Here is a 19,909-nt window from a genome sequence, read left to right on the forward strand (position 1 = left end):
ATTTTCACGTCTAACAAGACAACAATGGATTGTCTATTTATTGACATATATTGTAGGGCATTATGTTCTTGGTTGGCCGGGGCCTGCTCTCTGGTGAGTCTGGGGTTCGAGTCCCGCTTGGGGTGTCTTGTGGCGGACTGGAGTCCCATCCTGGGTGTGTCCCCTTTCCCTCCACCCTTGCGCCCTGTGCTGCTGGATTAGGCTCTGGCTCACCGCGACCCCGCTTGGGATGAGCAGTTTTAGACAGTGTGTGTGTGTGTGTGTGTGTGTGTGTGTGTGTGTGTGTGTGTGTGTGTGCGCGTGTGCGCGCATGTGTGATTACGCTCTTGGGTTCGGATGGGACAAAGAAGGATGCAGAGACACTATTCATAATGAACGCTTATTGGAACACCCTCACACAACAAGAGGTACCAGCATGAACCAATGGAAGTAATGCTCTTTGTCCGATGAACCCATTTCCTCAAGGGCCTGCATCTCAAGCCAGCCTGCTTAGCCTTTCTCCAGCTTTTCTTAACTTTCCCAAACTGTCCAACAGGCACTTACCACCTTATAATCTCCTTGAGCCTCCAGCAGCTGTTGAACAAAAATTTCACATTTTACCCAGACTTCTCAACTATTTACAATAAACATCTTTTTCCTGCTTCTCAGTAATGCGGGTCATTACAATATTAATGTATTATAAGCCAAGCAGTCCAGACAACAGTGTGTGGCAGTGTTATACTACCTGTAAAGATTGTGCAGCATGTTGGCACAGTGAGTAGCGCTGCTGTTTCACAGTGCCTGGGTGGTGCAAGAGAATGTGGGTTTGATCCCTGCTCAGTCTGTGTGGAGTTTGCATATTCTCCCTGTGTCTGTGTGGGTTTCCTTCAGGTGCTCCAGTTTCCTCCCACAGACATGCTGTTCAGGTTCCCCCATAGTGAGTGAGTGTGTTCCACTGATGCATGGATGAGTAACCCCTTGTAACTAGTGTATCTTGCAGTGTAGTCACCTTGGTGAATAAGGTGTGTGGGCTAGTAACACTACATAGTATCCATTGTAAGTTGCTTTGGACAAAAGTGTCTGCTAAGTGAATAAATGTAAATTGTTTGAAAAAACTGTTAAAAAAGAAAAACTAGATGAATATGAATTGTGACAGGTACCCCCAAAAAAAAATTAATTTCAGTGTGTGGTAACATCTTACTTTATCACTGGGCAGCCTTGGGTACATCACTTTATAAAGCATTTTTCCTATTACTTACACACACACACACATCATCTGAAACCGCTTGTCCCATATGGGGTCACGGGGAGCCGGAGCCTAACCCAGCAACACAGGGCATAAGGCTGGAGGGGGAGGGGAACACACCCAGGACAGAATGCCAGTCCATTACAAAGCACCCCAAGCAGGACTTGAACCCCAGACCCACTGGAAAGCAGGACCCTGTCCAACCCACTGTGCTACTGCACCCCCCTCATAGGAGACAAATTATGTTTTTTTTTTCTGAACTTAAAGGATATATACTACATCCACTCTGTGGGAATAAAATCTGTCTGGATGGTTAAAAATTAACTGCTACCAAGGCAATACAGAGAAAAGTGCATCCTTCTTTACTTAATGAACGTAAAAAACAACACAGAAAATGTGTAACTAAAGTTTACTTAGTGAATTATTGTTTCAGGATTTTCCAACCACTCTGTTTAGTGCTTTCAGTTCGGCACTAGAAGCATGGCAAAAGCAGGTTTTTTCCTGGTCCAGCTGCCCCTATGTTAGTGATCTCCATGAACTCACGCTGATCTGATTATATTACACACACACACATTTTCAGAACCGTTTGTCCCATACGGGGTTGCGGGGAACCGGATAATACAATGATATTAACATCAACACTGAAAGAGTAGAAAGTAAAATAAAGAATACATTGTCATTTTCCTGCTTTCACACTGAATATAAGGGGGTGATTAGGGGTAGAAAGTTTTAGCTGTGGAGAATCTTACTGTCATAAGCTAAAATACAGACCTCCACTGCACATGTGTTGAGAATTGAAGTTGGTCCTTTCTCTCTTCTTCACCTCCTTTCTCTCTTCTTCACCTTCTTTCCTCATTCCTCTCCCTTTTCATCTTTTAAGTCAAAACACCACCTCCATGCATTATAATGTGGGGTGAGTAAGCACAGAAGTCATTGTAAATAAAAATTGTGTTTCCCTTGTTGTTTGAATCTGTTGTAAACCAACACAATTTTCATTTTATCTGCATTACAGAATGGCTTCACGCCGCTGTACATGGCTGCCCAGGAGAATCACCTGGAAGTGGTCCGATTCCTCCTGGAAAATGGTTCTAGTCAGAGCATTGCCACAGAGGTCAGTGTCTCACAGACCCATGAGAGCTGCTTCAGGCAGATGGGAAAGATGAGCTTAATAAGGATCAGTAATACATATTGCCATTATTGTTGTTATTATTATTGTTGATGGTGCATTTTTTGTTTTAATTTATTATAGTAGTAATTTTTAATAAAGTACCTTCTATTATATTCAAGCTTAAAGAGCAAAGTATAGTTTTGGAATTATAGCCTAACGAACACAACATTATCTCTTGCACCAGAACTACAGTCTTATTCTGATGTCATAACTGGTGACAGAGGGAGCTCAGTGTGACACTGATATATTAGTGTCCTATTTGGATGGTTCATTACTGTAATCCTGGGGACACCAGCTGGTGTCAAGCCTGAGTTTTAGGGGCCTGTAGGAGTGTCGTGGGCTATGTCCGTCTGGTGCTGGCGTTGTTTTTGCATGGCTCAGGTTTTATGGGCTGGATGTTTATTGCTTAGTCTCAACATTAAAACTGAAAACAAATATATGCTGTATCCCGACATTCCTTCATATACTGGATACTGCCCTTATTTTAGCTGCACTGGGATATAAGTTGCCAAGTAAAATGACCCTTTTCTGATGCTTGATGAAAAAATTAACAGTCTACTTCTGTACATAATGTTGGAGAATTGAATGCACCACTGCCCTGCAAACTGTAGTCCTGCAGTTGACCTTGCAGGATAATGGTTTTAAGGTTGCTCTTCCAGTCATTAATACATACAGTATTAATTAAAAATTTGAGTAAGCCTGCTTGACGCCAGTCTTCTATGGACCAAAAGGCACCGAAACTAGACTTTTCAGGAGTGGAATTTGGTCTTTTGGACCAGTCAATCTCAACTGGAAATATCTGGGTCCAACCATTTAGTATTTGTGAGACACAGAAAGGGTGAGAACATGCCTTGTGTGTCTTTGGTTCCCACTGTCCAGCCTGGAGGAGGCAGGGTTGTGGCCTGGGGCTGTTTTGCTGGTGCCAAGTCCCCTGGTAGTTTCAACTAGCATGGTTGTCACTGCGATGGTCAGAGGCATATCATTCCACCAGGGTTACAGCTAGTTTGGCGGACCTTCATTTTTCAGCAAGATGATAACCCAAAACACGTCAAAGTTATGCAATAACTATCTGGTCAAGAAAGAAAGTGAAAGACAACTCAAAATAATGACCCAAATGTAAAATGGTAAATCAATTATGAAAACTAGCTTTTGGTTTGGTTTTGTTGTGATTTAGTAAATTATTCTTCCTATTCATTAGCTATAGCAGTAAAACTGTAAAAATAAAAACAAAATGTTTTACAGTGTCTGCAGGAATTCTGGTGGTTTGGTTTTTGTATGATTTGTTTTAACAGCAAGAAATGCAGAACAAAAATACATTTTTAAAACACAAGGATGGGGTTGAAGTGAAGACATCTATAATGTTTATTAAGAGTGGTATCTTGGTAGTTGTGTGGGGTTCAGAATTCTTATAGTGATGTGTTCTTCATTGGATTATGTCACCACAGCTTTGCGGAATGAAGATTTCATATGTTTATCTTAAATTGTTAAACACCATACTTCGAGATGAAAATATCTTTTTTGAAACATTGATACAACTAAATTGTGTGTGAAACACAGATATTTTAAAGGCTTTTAAGTTGAAGTTTTGAAAAAGAAACTTCTAAAATAGTAATTGAAAATCTTGGGAATGTGTGTGACCATCTTGTAACACTAAAAGCAAGCTGGAGAAGAGTACTATGTGAGTTTTCCCTCTGACCCCCACTACCCCTAATCCTTGTTCACAGGATGGCTTCACCCCCCTGGCAGTGGCACTGCAGCAAGGGCATGATCAAGTGGTCTCCCTGCTGCTGGAGAATGACACCAAGGGGAAGGTGCGGCTGCCAGCCCTTCACATCGCTGCCCGCAAGGACGACACCAAGGCAGCCGCGCTACTCCTGCAGAATGATCACAACGCTGATGTTGAATCCAAGGTGACCATTTCTCCCTTCCTCCCACAGGGTATCTCCACCTAGTCTCAGTTCTAGCATTTCCTTCCTTGTTCTGGAAATAAGAGAGATAGGAACATATGAAGGGAACTTAATTTCAGAACTTCTTTATCTACAAATAGGTTATTTCATCAATTTACCTCTTTGCTCGATAAATGCAAGAGGGAATAATATTGTACTATTTTGCTTCTACATTTTTTCGTGCCTGGGGAAAGCTGTTATGTAAGATATTTTGGCTGTATAATATGTTATGAATCCGGTTATAAATCATATTCACAGCTTCTGAACCAGCCAGAGATAGCAGATAGAGAGCATCTTGATGCTTAAGGTGTTTTAATTCCTGAAGTAATTCATGGATGAAGTTAAAATGCATGCTTTCTGAGATGTACGTCATTTTGGAGAAAAGTATCTGCTAAAAGAATAACTGTTAACATAAATGTAAAATTTAAAAATCTGACCTGGTCCTTTAAAAAGAGAGGCTCACAGAGACTTCTAAATAATTTAGACAAGACATGAATTTGGTGTAGTTTCTTTAACAAGGCCTGTGTGTTCTTGAGGCCTGTGCGTTTGTGGTGATTGGCTCACAACCCCTCCTGCTCTGTAGCCATTCTGTGGCTTTGTACTCCCATTGTGACCCTGTGTTCACTAACAGGACGCTTTCTCTTCTCTCTGCTGGTGAATATGCCCCCCCTCCCACCCCCCCTCTAGATGATGGTGAATAGAACAACAGAGGTATCTGTGTATACTCCCTATATATACTCGACATGCCGCGCACACTCTCATCTTAGACCTGCTGCCTCATCTTCCTCCTCGTTTTGTGCATCGCTTCTCTTCCTTAATCTCATCATGTGGTAGATTCATGCTTCCAACAGGAGTGGCATGTTTTAGAGATACTACTAAAGACAGAGGGTTTCTGTGGCTGGGGACGAGGCTTCCGGTAGACGATGACTAATGAAAGACTGGCCCTGATGGGGTCCTGAAGTACCTGAAAATATATGGGTGGGAGGAAAGCAGGAAGCATAGCAGTTAAGACCATGAACTTGTAACCTGAAGCTAGGCTGCAAGTTCATGTCTTAGGTTGGAAAATCTTCTTCTATACCCTTAAAGAAAATCTTTCAGTGAAAAGATCCAGCTGTACCAGTGGTTAAATTTTCAGTTGGTTTGAAGAAAAGCATTGGTTAAATCACATAATAATATTAATGTTAACAATAACAGTAATAAGCAGTTGGATGGAATATTTCCAAGAGCAACACAGCAAGGAATGTTCCGGAATCCTGCTTCCAAGCTGCAGAGAGCCAGTCTGATAGACATTAGTTTGCATCTAGGCAACTAGGCCTAATGCTTAGGCTTGTGCATGTCACTTATCCTTCCAGGTTTCAGTAAAATAACAGGGTCTAAAGGACTGCATCATCTGCAGCCTTCGACAAAGGTTTATTCCGTCCCTTCCTCCAGGAAGCATGGTTGCTAGGCTCGCTCCAGCATCTGAAAATTGCTCCTACCTTTTGTAGTGCTTGTACAGGGGGAACTAGGTCTAACAGCATTGCATGATAACAAAAAAAGAAAAGCAAAAAAAGGTATATATATATATATATATATATATATATATATATAGATAAAAATAGTTATTTTTGAAAGTTTGAAAGAAAGTTATATTATAAACTATATGCAACGAATTCTGAACACACATTGTGCTCTGTTAACATGTAAATGTTCTGTAAATGTTTTATTATACTGTCACATTGGGTAAATTTCCTACTTATACTTCAAACTTTAGCAGAGCTGATGGATATTAGCCACAGATAAATGGTGTATAAAACAATATTTGAATAATAAATATTTTTGTAATGAAAGATGTAGCTACTAAAATTTCTGTACTTATGCTTTCCATGGTTTTGACTTTTCATCAAAATGGTATCAAGCCACCTGTGACTGCTCACTGTTAAAAATTCTCCATAAAAATATTTTAGCTGGTACTCCATAATAACAAAGTGACATGTTGACCAAATATTACAGTTTATTAATCCTGTTGCATTTCTTTCCTTCTTTGTCCTGTTCTTGGTTGTGAAACATGCTCACCATAGCTCAGAATACCATCAATCTTAAATTATATATTTCCTCAGAAGCTCAAATGAATGTGTTTTGTAGAGGAAAGGCTGGGTAAGCAACTGCTGTGGATGTACATGGTTCAGATGTTTAAAGACAGATACATTGAAATCAAGATGTAACATCTTTTCAAGACATTGTTTGCACCATTTTAACAGATACTGTCTATTTCAGCACAATTAAAAAAAAATTAATCTCAAAATATATTTTCTATAATTATTTTTACACCAAGAAAATATTTCCAGGTATTATCCCTACAGTTTAACAATGGTCTTTCTTGAATTAAATTGAGTTTCACATCTTTCTTGTAAACGACCAACAAAATTCTCCGGAGATGTAAAAATATTTTTGTAATTTCCATCAGTTTCACTTTCAATCTCAATCTCAATCTGTTTGCTGGGATTAAAGCTCAAACTAGGGATGGATGGCAAATTTAGCCATGCTCCAGGAAGCTCCTGTGAGGTGTGACTGAAAGTTGGATGGGACATGTGTAGTGGTTCTCCTTCAGGCGTGATCTGGCTCAGTATGTGTGCAACTGAACTCGGACTGACTGCCATGGGGCTGTCTGCTTCTGTCTCTCCCCTAGAGCGGCTTCACCCCACTGCACATTGCGGCGCACTATGGCAACATCAATGTGGCTACGCTCCTGCTGAACCGTGGCGCTGCAGTGGACTTCACGGCAAGAGTAAGCCCTGTCTGTTATTGACTCAAAGGACAATACATGTGACCATTTCAACCAAATATATATATATATATATATATACATAAATACTAATGAATATATTATTTACATTTACATTTATTTATTTAGCAGACACTTTTCTCCAAAGCAATTTAAAATGAACACTATGTAATGTTATCAGCCCACACCTTATGCACTAAGGTAACTTACACTACTAGATACACTACTTACAATGGGTCACTCATACATCAGTGGAACACACTCACACACTATGGGTGAACCTGAATAGAATGTCTTCGGATGTCTTATTATCAAGATAATAATTAATAATTATATACAAACAGAGTAGACAAGCACTTAAATACAAAGATCTTTCAAATGTGCTCTAGGTAACCTGATACAAAACCACAAAAATGTATATGGAATTTTTCAATGAAAAACATCATATATGTGCACAGACTGAGAATTAGGAAGCATAATTTGTCCATGCTAAGACTCCCAGCACCAATAAAAAGCCTAACTAGAGATGTAAGCTACCTTACTTAGGTTGTACTTACACAAGTCAGTGGAAAGCAAATTGTTTCACATCTTTTTCAGACAAGAATGTTAGCATTTGCTTTGTTTTTTGGAGAAAATCTGTGCATAGCAAAAGCATGGTCGTTGCAAATAAGGAATGAGTAGGAATTATTAGCAGTGAAAGAAAGTCAGTAGCACCCTCAATGCCCATATAATGTAGATATAGAATTGCCACACATGTGGCCATCACTAGATGGTAGTGTTACTCAATTTGAAGTGCTTATCTTTTTTCAAGTTCTCATGCGTCGTCTATAAATCTCAAGCTGAAATTAAATTAATCTAACAGACCTATTATTTTTTCATTTAAAAATTTCACTTGGACAATTACTGAGTAAACTTACAATCTGAGTGCTGCTTATAGGAAAATGACATGTGTCACATTGAAACTCTAATTAGTGCTCTTGCAAAACATGGAAGGAAGGGTCTCACAAGGATGGTTTATTTGTGGGTCTATTACAGCACATGACTATATCCATGTTGTTAAGGGTCATAATTAGAAGAAACTAAGGTCAAGGTTTTGAAAGTTGAAATATATTCAGTATTATTTAACACCAACAACATCATATCTTGGTCCTTTTTCAACGGAGATTCATGCAGTGTTGTTCCACTGTCCACAGAATGACATCACCCCTCTGCATGTGGCATCCAAGAGAGGGAATGGAAACATGGTCAGATTGCTGTTGGATCGGGGGGCCAAAATAGATGCCAAAACCAAGGTGAAATTCTACCCAAATTTTAAGAACCAACTGTTTTAAAGGTGTACACATTGACCTTTTTCATCATCATCATCTCTTTGTATCTATCTTTATATGTATTGACTTCATAATTTATTCATTTTAGCAAAAGCAATTTAAATGTGCTTACAAAGATGAAATATGTACTTGAAAGTTTATCACACATTAAACAGGGCTTCTTAAATCCACCCTAATGTTACCGTTGCAGGGTCAGACAATTTATGGCATCCCCTGATGACAATCTAATACATGGATCAATACATTTTCTCAGGAACCAAGGAAACCTCATCATGGAATAGGTGTTGCCACAGCATTTAAAACATAATCTGCCACAATGCTCTTCATTTCAGAAATTAGAAAGTAAAGTCTTGTTGAAAGAACGAGCATCTGTTTGTTATTAAAGCTGTTTGTGCAAAGATTCCTTGTAACATCCAAAGAATTTGTTTTCCCACTGCATACTATGTTTGTGTGAAATGAGCTCAGCGGTTGTAACAAGGAATCTGTCCAAAGCTATGATTAATTTGCTCAGTGTAATACTCATAGTGTACAACAGATACATTTCTGAAAGTTTAATACAGTAAATGGGACAAAAGTTAGATTTACATAAGTGTTTCACTGTGATTTTGCTGTATAGACTTGTAGAAGAACTAAAAAGAAGTAGTGGGTGGTTTAGTGGTTAAGGTCATGATCCTGTAACCTCAGGGTCATTTCACTGGTGCATGTACATATTAAAAAAGTGATATTTTGCATTATTGTGTAAGAACAAAAAAAGTTTAGTGTTTAGAATGTAGCATGTGTAACCTGAAGGCCAGTCCACTTGCCAGAAGGCCTTGCCTTTGACAATATCTAATTCAAGAGAGGGCAGAAATTTAAGCGCAGAAAAACATGAGCAAACATCGTGTTGCTTTGCCTAACAGACAGTCAAGCAGCAGGCAGTCTAGTGCTCTCTGAAAGCCCAGGATCGAATTCCACTCTTACGGTACAATCCGTGATGAAGGTAGTTATCCACAGTTGCTCCAGTAAAAGCAAACAGCTGCATAAATAGGTCAAATTGTGTATTTGGAATGGAAAAGTGGGGATGTATAAAGAATAGTACAAGATTAAAGTATGATGCAATATGTATTTGTTTTAGCTTTCTTAGTATGGTGCAAACTTTTGGATCTTCCATTTTTTTGTCTTCCAAAACAATAATTTCATTAAAGGAGAGTACTGTCTGTACAGGTCAGTGTTAACACTGTTTTGGCACACAGGATGGACTCACCCCTTTACACTGTGGAGCAAGAAGTGGTCATGAGCAGGTGGTGGAAATGCTCCTGGATCGTGGAGCCCCCATTCTATCCAAAACAAAGGTGAAGTGAATGCTCAAACACGTACCATGGAGTCTATAAAACAAGCAGTGGTTCCCACCAGTCTCAAATTAAGGGTTTTCTGTAACAAACTCAAGCCTTTGTTTCTGTATTTAACCTTTCACATCTTTAAGATTCCAAACTACAGGTAAATATTACTTTGACAATATTGACAATATATTAAGTTTCTCTGCAGTGGCCTAGCTTCTTTGAAAAAAAGCAGAGATGTGAGCTGTTTCTGTGGGAAGTGATGAATAGGTCTGTCTCATTTATTACAAAGTGTTCTCCTACACTTTGACAGCTAACTAGACAGAATATTGCAATTACTGTCTGTGTTCATTGAAGAGGTCTGAATGTTTCAAATGTCCCATTCTGCCTTAAGAAGTCATTTCCGAACTTCTCAAAGTACTGACCATGTTAACAGTAATGGTGTTCAACCATCTTTTTGACACTTAAATTGGCTTGGCCTTTGAGATATTTTCACGCAGTTATTGTGAAATACACTGGAAGGGCATGGATGTGTGTGTTTCGCAGAACGGCCTATCTCCCCTACACATGGCTACGCAAGGTGATCACCTGAACTGCGTCCAGCTTTTGCTTCAGCATGATGTGCCGGTGGATGATGTAACCAATGACTACCTGACAGCGTTACATGTGGCGGCGCACTGTGGCCATTACAAGGTGGCCAAGGTCATTGTGGACAAGAAAGCAAACCCCAACGCTAAAGCTCTGGTGAGCACATCTCAAAGTGAAACATGTGAAGGGAACCATTTTAACTCCTCAGTGGACATTACTTTCTGGCACATTTGTGTTTAGTATTGTAGCAGTAGCAAATGTTAAGCTGAAGTTGAAACACTTTTTCACTGCTATAGCTCACATGCATCTGGTCTTCTACTATGTAGAAATCAGATTAAAAATCAGCACACAAAACTGAAAACAGTAGATTCTTGGCTTCCATCTTTATCAGTGTGAGTTGTTGGCAAAAACGACTTATTTGGCACAGATCAGTGGATTTGTAGCCACAGATTTTTGTATTTGGAACGCTGGGTGTGTCGCCAAAACATCTGAAGACAGAAGAAAATTCTGAGGAAAAATCTTTCTTGCAGGAAATAAATATCTTAGATAAAATATTTATTTATTCCAAATGTATTAACTTTGTACCCTTACCAGCAAAAACATTTTGTGTCTTTATGCTATAGCTATGCTATAACTTAGCTAGACAGACTGAAGATGCCTGTTTCATTTTTTAGAATGGCTTTACACCCCTTCACATTGCTTGCAAGAAAAACCGCATTAAGGTCATGGAGTTGTTGCTGAAACATGGGGCTTCGATTCAAGCCGTCACCGAGGTAGGGCAGAGGATCCAAATATTTTCTTCTGATTTTTACCTGCTACTGGGATCTATTAAGTTTCAATGAATTTCTATAGTGACTAAAAATTCCAAATGGCCACCATAACAATTTCACCCATTAATCTACTGTAGATGTTAAAATTTGTTTCTGACAGCATAATTATGTCTTTTAAACACAGATGTTACATCATTTGATATAAATGCTAAATAAACTTGCACTACTTCCAAATTCTCATTCACTTCATAACTCAAACCACAGTGTTCTCACTGGGGAAGAGTTAAGTTTTTAATTTTTTTTCTGCTCTGCAAGATATAAAAACTTATGTCTTCAGCAGTTTAGTGGTAAGCGTTATTTGGCTTTCTTACAGTCGGGGCTTACACCAATTCATGTGGCTGCATTTATGGGGCATGAAAATATTGTGACCCAGTTGATGCATTATGGTGCTTCATCAAACACAACCAATGTGGTAAGTTTCGGACAAAGTGCTTTCCTTATGCCTCCCACTAAATGGAACACACTGACTACATACAGATACAGGCAGTCTCCAAATTAGGAACGTCAGACTTACGTACAACCTGTATCTATGAACCACCCATTACTGACCGGATGTTAATTTTTTGTCACCCTTAAGTAAGGATAAAACGAAAACTTAATTAAGCCTATTTATATATATATATATATATATATATATATATATATATATATATATATACACAGGCACGCAACACCACGGGTTCGCATGGGGCAAAGAAGGACGGAGGCAGCAATCGTGATGAACAATTTATTATTACACCGGCACCTGGGAAATAATACTCTCGGTCCGAGGATCCCGTTTTCGCCAGAACCTACGCTGACAATCAACCTTCATAGCCTCCCTCGCACCCCCAGGCTCTCCCCCTAACACTGGTAGACAAAGCCACCCCATTCTTTTCTCCGCAAGTGCCCAGTGGTTACACACACATTTAACATTATTTCCCATAATGCAACTATTTACATTAACTTAAGCACACTCCCTCCTAAAACAGTAACGCGGGGTCGTTACAATATATACATATATAAATTCATATATAAATTGAGTCACCTATACAGCGGTGGCACAGCGAGTTTGGCTGGGGCCTGCTCTGTGGCCGGTCTGGGGTGAACTTCAAGTCCTGCTTGGGGTGTCTTGCAGTGACTGGCGTCCCATCGGCGTATGTCCCCTCCCCCTCCAGCCCTGCACCCTGTGTTGCCGGGTTAGGCTCCAGTTCTCCGCGCCCCCATTCAGAACAAACGGTTGTAGACATTGTGTGTGTGCGTGCGTACTATGGTTCGTAATAAACGGGCGCTACTTTGCAGCGAAGGGCATCAAAAACATTGCGCGTCTACACGGTTTGATGGCGCGTGAGTAGGACAGACTTCCTTCTCCCGTTAGTGTCTCGTGAGTTATTGTATACTTGATATTTGGCTTAAGTTTTTTGTTTTTACCCTCCTAACCATGCATGGCACCAAAGTGTAAATGTGATGCAAGTATAACCTGTCAAAATTGATTCCAAATATTTTCCAAGTTTTACTGGCTACAATACAAGTGAAACTTATTAGCACACTGAGTGCGCATGTACAAAATCGCGCCTACGGCAAGCCCTGAGGGGAGAAAATACTCAGCAAGCAAGCACGCACGCTTAGTGTGAACAGTCTCAGTGTTATCACACACACACATTTTCTGAACCGCCTGTCCCATACAGGGTCGCGGAGCCTACCCGGCAACACAGGACGTAAGGCCAGAGGGGGAGGGGACACACCCAGGACGGGACGCCAGTCCGTTGCAAGGCACCCCAAGCGGGACTTGAACCTTAGACCTACCGGAGAGCAGGACCCGGTCCAACCCACTGCGCCACCGCGCTCTCCTAGTGTTATCACATTTAAACAATATTGAAAATTAAATCTTTTACACAAGTGATAGTGATGCATCCAAGAAAAGGGAAACAATCACGACTGAAAAGAGTAAATAATAAAGCGGAAGGTGAAGCGCCGACGAACAATGGAAAAGTTCGCCAATCAACCGACCGACCATTCGGCCCCTCCCCGATCACGAGAACACGTCTAGTCCTTTATTATAAACAATCCTACACTTGGGTCCAGCCTCCGTGTCCTCTGTTCATCAGTAGTAGTAACATTTATGATCTCTTTCTATGCCCCTACTAAATACATTTATTATTATTATTATTATTATTATTATTATTTACATTCATTAGCAGACGCTTTTCTAAAGCGACGTACATCTCATTAATTTATTATCATTATTTGGTATCCTTTTGGTAATAGAGCACCGATTTCCCAAGATAAGGAGAAGAAATGTGGTTTATAATTACAGAGCTACATTTTAAGTGGATTTGTGGAACCTGAACTATTTTCCCCCTGTAAAATGCTGACTTCATTTGTATTGCTACAAATCTGCAGCTCTGTTTTTTACCTCAGTAGTTACAGAAATCATTCACAGACAATTTGATCCACACTACTGGGAGGACAAGGGATACTAATCCAGTGTTGGTTAAACCTATGAATATCTTTCCCTTTGCTGTAGAGAGGAGAGACTGCCCTGCACATGGCTGCAAGGGCTGGACAGACAAATGTGGTTAAATATCTTCTCCAGAATGGGGCCAAGGTAGACATAAAGGCCAAGGTAAAGACTTGGATGTGACACAGAGAATCAGATCATTTTATGTTCATAACAGTATAACAGAGTACATGAAATATAGTACACCAACCCACATTTTGCACCTTAGAGAACGGTGGTTACAGTACTGTGTGTCTGTCCATCTATCTAGTAGTAATTATGTATATGTGTTTGAATGTGTAAGTTGCACTTGCATAAGAAGATAGGAACTAAAGACAGAGAACTCTATGCATAAAAAGATTTGCAGACTGGTTTGGCACAATTTGGCCTCTTCTCTGTATGCATCTGTGTTCAGGATGACCAGACACCATTGCACATCTCTAGTCGCTTGGGTAAAGCTGACATTGTCCAGCAGCTGCTGCAGCACGGAGCTTTGGCAAATGCTTCCACCACCTCCGGGTACACTCCACTCCACCTGGCAGCCCGTGAGGGGCATGAGGATGTGGCGTCTGTGCTGCTGGAGCATGACGCCTCACTATCTGCTACCACCAAGGTCAGTGACGCATTTCTTCTCAGCAGACTGCTGAGTTAGTACGTGCAGTTGTTTCAAGGATAGGAAAGGGTAGCCTAGGGTAGAGTACGGTAAGGAGGAGCTGGACAAGAGTTGTGATTTAGAGCAGAGAACAGGTTTTCTGCAATACTCCTTATTCAGAGCTTTACATTATGTTATTGGTAATAGCAGAACATAACTATTTCCTTATGATGTTTTATTGCCATATGCAATGCAATATTTAAGGTTGTAATCATAAATTTTAACAGCACTAATGCCAAAAGCAGCTGAAAGTGTGAGGCACCTTGAGGGCCATTTTGGGCACTGCTGATGACAGATATCAAAGTTACCTTTGATTCAGTGAACTGCACACCTGTGGAAGGTGTCTTTATTAAATGCATACTCTTCTCCTGGCAGCCGCATATGCTGGAGAGGTTGATTCTGAGAAGTTGATTCATAGTGCCATGGAGAACGAAATGAGTATGTTACCGTAGTTTGCATGTATTCTGGTGCCTGCAGGTATAGAGTCCATTGTAAGTGCATGGCCAGTTGCACCACACAAGATACGTGACCCAAAGATGGATTTGCAACATGCTCAGGGCTAATTAGGATGTAACATCTTAAGCGGCTGTCTGTGACGATCCCGCAATGTACAACAAGCTTTTCCCATTGTAATGTGCAGCAGGATGTGGCTTGTGTGACACACACACACACACACACACACACACACACAATGTCTACAACTGCTTGTCCCAAGCAGGGTCGCGGCGAGCCAGAGCCTAACCCGACAACACAAGGCGCAAGGCTGAAGGGGGAGGGGACACACCTCAAACGGGACGCCAGTCTGCCGCAAGGCACCCCAAGCCAGACTCGAACCCCAGACCCACCACAGAGCAGGCTCCAACCAATGTGTAATAGGCTTTTTTTTGTAATATTTAAAAATTGTTGTGTGTTTGATTTTTTAAGTATTCACACAAATAAGACATTCCTTCAACATAGTCTTTAAAGCATGTTTTAAAAATTTAAAAATTGACTGAATAGTCAATAATCCTGGCCAGATGGTACATTATTACAGTATTTCACAGAATTCTATAAGAAAATGCACTCAGTTTGAGAGGCCAGATGCAATATTTGAAAGTACATGAATGCAAAAAGGTACATAAAATGACTAAATACTATAATATATTCATACATTCTGCATGCTTCATGTATAAAGCAAAATAAAAGATTCAAGCAAAGTTTATGTTTCTGCATGAATTAACACAGCAAACTCAGTCAGGTTCCATGGGACATATTAGAAGGCTCAGCAGAAGGAGGGTCAGACTGCTTTCTATGTTATTCTCAATTCCTATGAGATGGTAATGACCTAGTCACTAACAAAGATAGGTAAAGTAGTCAGAACCAATACACTGGTAAAAGTACACACACACACACACAGATTGTCTGAAACCTCTTGTTCCAAGCGGGGTCGCAACGAGCCAGAACCTAACCTGGCAACACAGGGTGCAAGGCTGGAAGGGGAAGGGACACACCCCAGACAGGATGCTAATCCGTTGCAAGGCACCCCAAGCAGGACTCCAACCCCAGACCCACCAGAGAGTGGGACCCGGCCAATCCCGCTGCCTCTCCGTGCCCCCCCAGTATAAGTACTGTAACTTAAAAATAAAGAGTAAATGGGACAAGCGGTTCTGAAAATGTGTGTGTGTGTGTGTGTGTGTGTACCTGTCCAAAAATTTACTTGAGTAAAAGTTAAAAAAGATGTGTCAGGCCAAAAAACTAAGTGTCATATTACTTTGATTCAAATAAGGCTTTTTAATGTTCTGAACCACAAGCACAACCCAAAATTTAGGTCTCTGGTCAATATTTTCCTCCCTCCAGATTGAGTCATGGCAACTTGGTATTTGTTTACTGTTTCTTTATGTGTTAGGGAAGCATGGTAACCAGGATATGTGTTAGAATTGCTGGTGTCACCTCCAGACAACTGAAGTATGGAGTGAAACGCAAGCCTGGGTCCTTTGAGTGCAAGGGAGCAGAGCTAACATTACTTTCTGCCCTAGTGACAAATACAAATAGATACAGTAATTTAGTAAAATACAAAGCAATAATTTCAAATATGGAAATGTCCAACAATATTACTTTTGTTTATTGCAATTGCTGACATTACTTTCTCATTAATGATGTATGTTCATTCAATTACCATATTAACTGGTATTTTAATTAAGATGTTAATAGTGATTAACATATCTTTACAAACTTTCTGGAACCCAGTTCTAAATGTTTAATCACAGCTCTCCAATACAAGTTCAAGTTCATTGTTTTTATTGTCATTACTCTATGTCTTGTATACAGTGGAACGAAATGTTGTTTCTCCGGAGACCATGGTGCAACACAGAACAGGAGTACAAGACAGTAAATAAATACACAGAACAGGATGTGGATACGGGCATGGGCTATGAACTGTAGGCAGTTTATAGTGTATTGAGTCATGCTGGGTTAGCTGTTTGACTGTGCCAGGTGAATGTTGGGAGGCAGCAGGGTGTTGAGTAATCTGACTGCCTCAAGGAAGAAATGGTTGTGGAGTCTGCTGGTCGTGGCAAGGTTGCTTCTGTACCTTCTGCCAGATGGCAAAGAGTCCATGAGAGGGGTGAAAGGGGTTGTCCGCAATGCTAGTGGCTTTGCGGATGCAGAGGTTTTTGTATGAGGTGTCAGTGGTGGGTAGAGGGACTCTGATGATCTTTTTAGCTGTTCTCACAACTCGCTGTAGGTCTTGCGGGCAGAGACTGTGCAGTTCCCGTTCCACATGGTGAGACAGCTGGTCAGGACACTCTCTATCGTCCCTCTGTAGAAGGTGGTGAGGATGGGAGGGGGGAGTTTGGCTCCCTTCCGCCTCCGTAAGAAGTGGAGGTGCTTCTGGGCCTTCTTGGCTAGGCAGGTGGTGTTGAGATTCCAGGAGAGGTCCTCCATCATGTGCACACCAAGAAACTTGGAGCTTTTGACTCTCTCTACAGTTGTTCCGTTGATGTGCAGTGGTGAGTGGTCTACTTGGATACTCCTGAAGTCGACAATCATCTCTTTAGTCTTATCAACATTAAGAGATAGATTGTTGTCTTTACACCATTCTGCAAGCTGGTTCACCTCCTCTCTGTATGCTGACTCATCATTGTTGCTGATGAGGTCCACAACTATAGTGTTGTCAGTAAACTTGATGATAAGATTTGAACTGTACTTTGCAGCACAGTCATGAGTCAGTAGGGTTAACAGCAGTGGACTGAGCACACAGCCCTGCAGAGCGCCGGTGTTCAGTGTGGTGGTGTTGGAGGTGGAGTTGCCGATCCTGACAGACCGGGGTCTCTTAGTCAAAAAGTCAAGGATCTAGTTGCAGAGGGAGGTGGTCAGATCTAGCAGGCTCAGCTTGGTTATCAATTTCTGACAGATGATTGTGTTGAATGCTGAACTGAAGTCAATGAACAGCATCCTCACATAGTTGTCGTTTTTGTCCAGATGGGTCAGAGAAAGGTGGATAGTAGCAGATATGGTATCTTCTGTTGAATGGTTGGGACAGTAGACATACTGGAATGGGTCCAGTGTGGTGGGAAGACTGCTCTTCATGTGTTTCATGACTAGCTGCTCGAAGCACTTCATGATGATAGGTGTGAGTGCAACCGGCCAGTAGTCATTCAGGCAGGACACAGATGATTTCTTCAGCACAGGGATGATGGTGGTCATCTTGAAGCACACAGGGACAACTGCCTAGCTCAGGGAAATGTTGAAGTTGTCCGTGAAGACATCTGCAAGCTGAACAGCACATTCCCTGAGTACCCGGCCAGGTATGTTGTCAGGACCTGCAGCTTTCTGTGGGTTAACTCTGGACAGAGTCTTCCTGACGTCTACTGCAGACAGACAAAGTACCTGGTCGGTGGGAATTGGTGTGGTCTTACTGGTGGCATGATGTTCTGTGCTTCGAACCAGGCGTAGAAATCATTCAACGTGTCTGGGAGCAAGGCATCACCATCACAGACAAGTGATGTAGCTTTATTATTATCATTATTATTATTTTTATTTTTCATAGAGCACTCTTCTCATGCAGTGACACAGAGCGCTTTAACACAGGCATACAGCAAGAAAAATTGATACAAACAAAGAAGACAGTCAACTAATGGCTACCATAATGAAAAACTTATTACAGAGCTACAAGTATACCTACTGGCCACCGGGGAAAGGAACAAAAACTCCCAACTGAAGGTTGAGGGAGAAAAAAACCTCTGGGGGTCCACGGGCCAGTGGTTGCCCACCCCTCCTGGGCATTCTAGAAAGTAACAATTTGTAAGCCAGTGTTTAACAAGTAATTATAATGTTGGTAAATGGCATCTTGGATCTCCAGCTTGGCATAGAACGTCCCGATCGTCATGGCAGATGGACATCATCCTCTCTCAGCACGGGATTCGTCTGTCACCACTAGCCAGCCTCCTCAGGTCTTATGTATCGAGGTAGTGCTCAACGAGAAGATAGGACAGAGTTAGTAATTTGTTACTTAAGTAAATTTAAAATGCATTTTTGTAAAGGTGATAAAATAAACAACCAAGGCAGGTCGAATTACATTATGAGGTGGAATGTCTGAGTGAACATATAAGTCTTAAGTTGGGATTTGAAAACAGAAACAGACGGGGCATTTCTGACAGTAACTGGTAGACTATTCCACAGTTTAGGTGCTCTATAACTAAAGGCGCAACCTCATACTGAGGTCTTATTGATCACAGGTACTTTAAGGTAACCTGCATCTAATGAACGGAGATATCGTCCTGGGATATAAAAATTAATGATCTCACAAAGGTAAGCCGGAGCAATGCCACGTATTGCCTTATAGATCAAAAGTAGGATTTTATAATCAACTCTATAAGAGACTGGGAGCCAATGCAAGGATTTAAGTACCAGTGTTATATGGTCAAACTTCCTAGTTCTAGTAACAATTCTCGCAGCAGCATTTTGTACCAGCTGTAGCCTAGATACAGTCTGGTACGGACAACCAGACGCTTTGTAGTCTGTGATGGCCTGAATGCCTTGCCACATGCACTTTGTGTCTTTGGAGTTTAGGAAATGACAGTGGATTCGTCCTGCATAGTTTTACAATAGTGGACAAGTACATTAGTGTCTAAGACAATAGTGTTCAGACATAAAATATTTCATACCATTTTCATACCAATAATACTTTGAAGTATTTAAATAAGTCACTGTTATAACCTGCATATATTTTTTACAGTTCTTTTCAATCCTTTAACATCCTGTTAGCATTTCAGGAATATTTTGCCATAATCCATATACCAAAAATTTTAAAAAATATATACATGTTTGGCCCTAACCCTAACTTTACTTGACTTTCATAAAATTCCCCCGTCACAAAAAAGAGTACTTACTCTGAAGTCAAACTCAACACTAACCTCTGACTGGTTAGCACTAAACTGTAATTCATTTCATTGCACAGGGAAATGTTAACATCTGCTCTTACATTATGTGGTAAGAGTGTTACAGAGAAACCTGAGTGCAGCCTAACTGAAATGACATTGTGCAATGCTCCTCTGTGTTGAAAGGTTTGTAACCGTCGTTTATGTTTTTTCGTTTGATTTGATTGTGATGCAATGCATTACATGTGTCAAAATA

The 19,909-nt window shown here is 40.8% G+C and overlaps 1 protein-coding gene and 1 long non-coding RNA gene across 24 annotated transcripts in view; one reads left to right on the plus strand and one right to left on the minus strand.

Annotated features, from left to right (window-relative positions):
• Positions 1–19,909, plus strand: part of LOC108932724 (ankyrin-3-like) — a 152,602-nt gene that overhangs the window by 88,724 nt on the left and 43,969 nt on the right. For 14 of the 23 annotated variants that reach the window (XR_003797623.1, XM_029251020.1, XM_029251031.1 and 11 more), the window contains exons 5-15: positions 2,238–2,336; positions 4,118–4,303; positions 5,027–5,050; positions 7,008–7,106; positions 8,297–8,395; positions 9,664–9,762; positions 10,294–10,491; positions 11,010–11,108; positions 11,479–11,577; positions 13,672–13,770; positions 14,060–14,257. Coding sequence is in view for 22 of the 23 variants with exons in the window: in XM_029251020.1 (XP_029106853.1) it covers positions 2,238–2,336; positions 4,118–4,303; positions 5,027–5,050; positions 7,008–7,106; positions 8,297–8,395; positions 9,664–9,762; positions 10,294–10,491; positions 11,010–11,108; positions 11,479–11,577; positions 13,672–13,770; positions 14,060–14,257 (1,299 nt within the window). In the remaining variant the exon portion in view is untranslated. The remainder of the gene's footprint in view (positions 1–2,237; positions 2,337–4,117; positions 4,304–5,026; positions 5,051–7,007; positions 7,107–8,296; positions 8,396–9,663; positions 9,763–10,293; positions 10,492–11,009; positions 11,109–11,478; positions 11,578–13,671; positions 13,771–14,059; positions 14,258–19,909) is intronic. The other 9 variants (XM_029251034.1, XM_029251036.1, XM_029251035.1 and 6 more) reach the window with 1 other exon arrangement.
• Positions 4,314–12,232, minus strand: LOC114910405 (uncharacterized). The gene is made up of 3 exons (XR_003797624.1): positions 12,193–12,232; positions 9,675–9,747; positions 4,314–4,373 (listed from the first exon to the last, which is right to left on the minus strand). It is a non-coding gene; the product is annotated as an uncharacterized LOC114910405 (long non-coding RNA).

The sequence above is a fragment of the Scleropages formosus genome, chromosome 4 (assembly GCF_900964775.1).
Source record: "Scleropages formosus chromosome 4, fSclFor1.1, whole genome shotgun sequence".
Lineage (NCBI taxonomy): Eukaryota > Metazoa > Chordata > Actinopteri > Osteoglossiformes > Osteoglossidae > Scleropages > Scleropages formosus.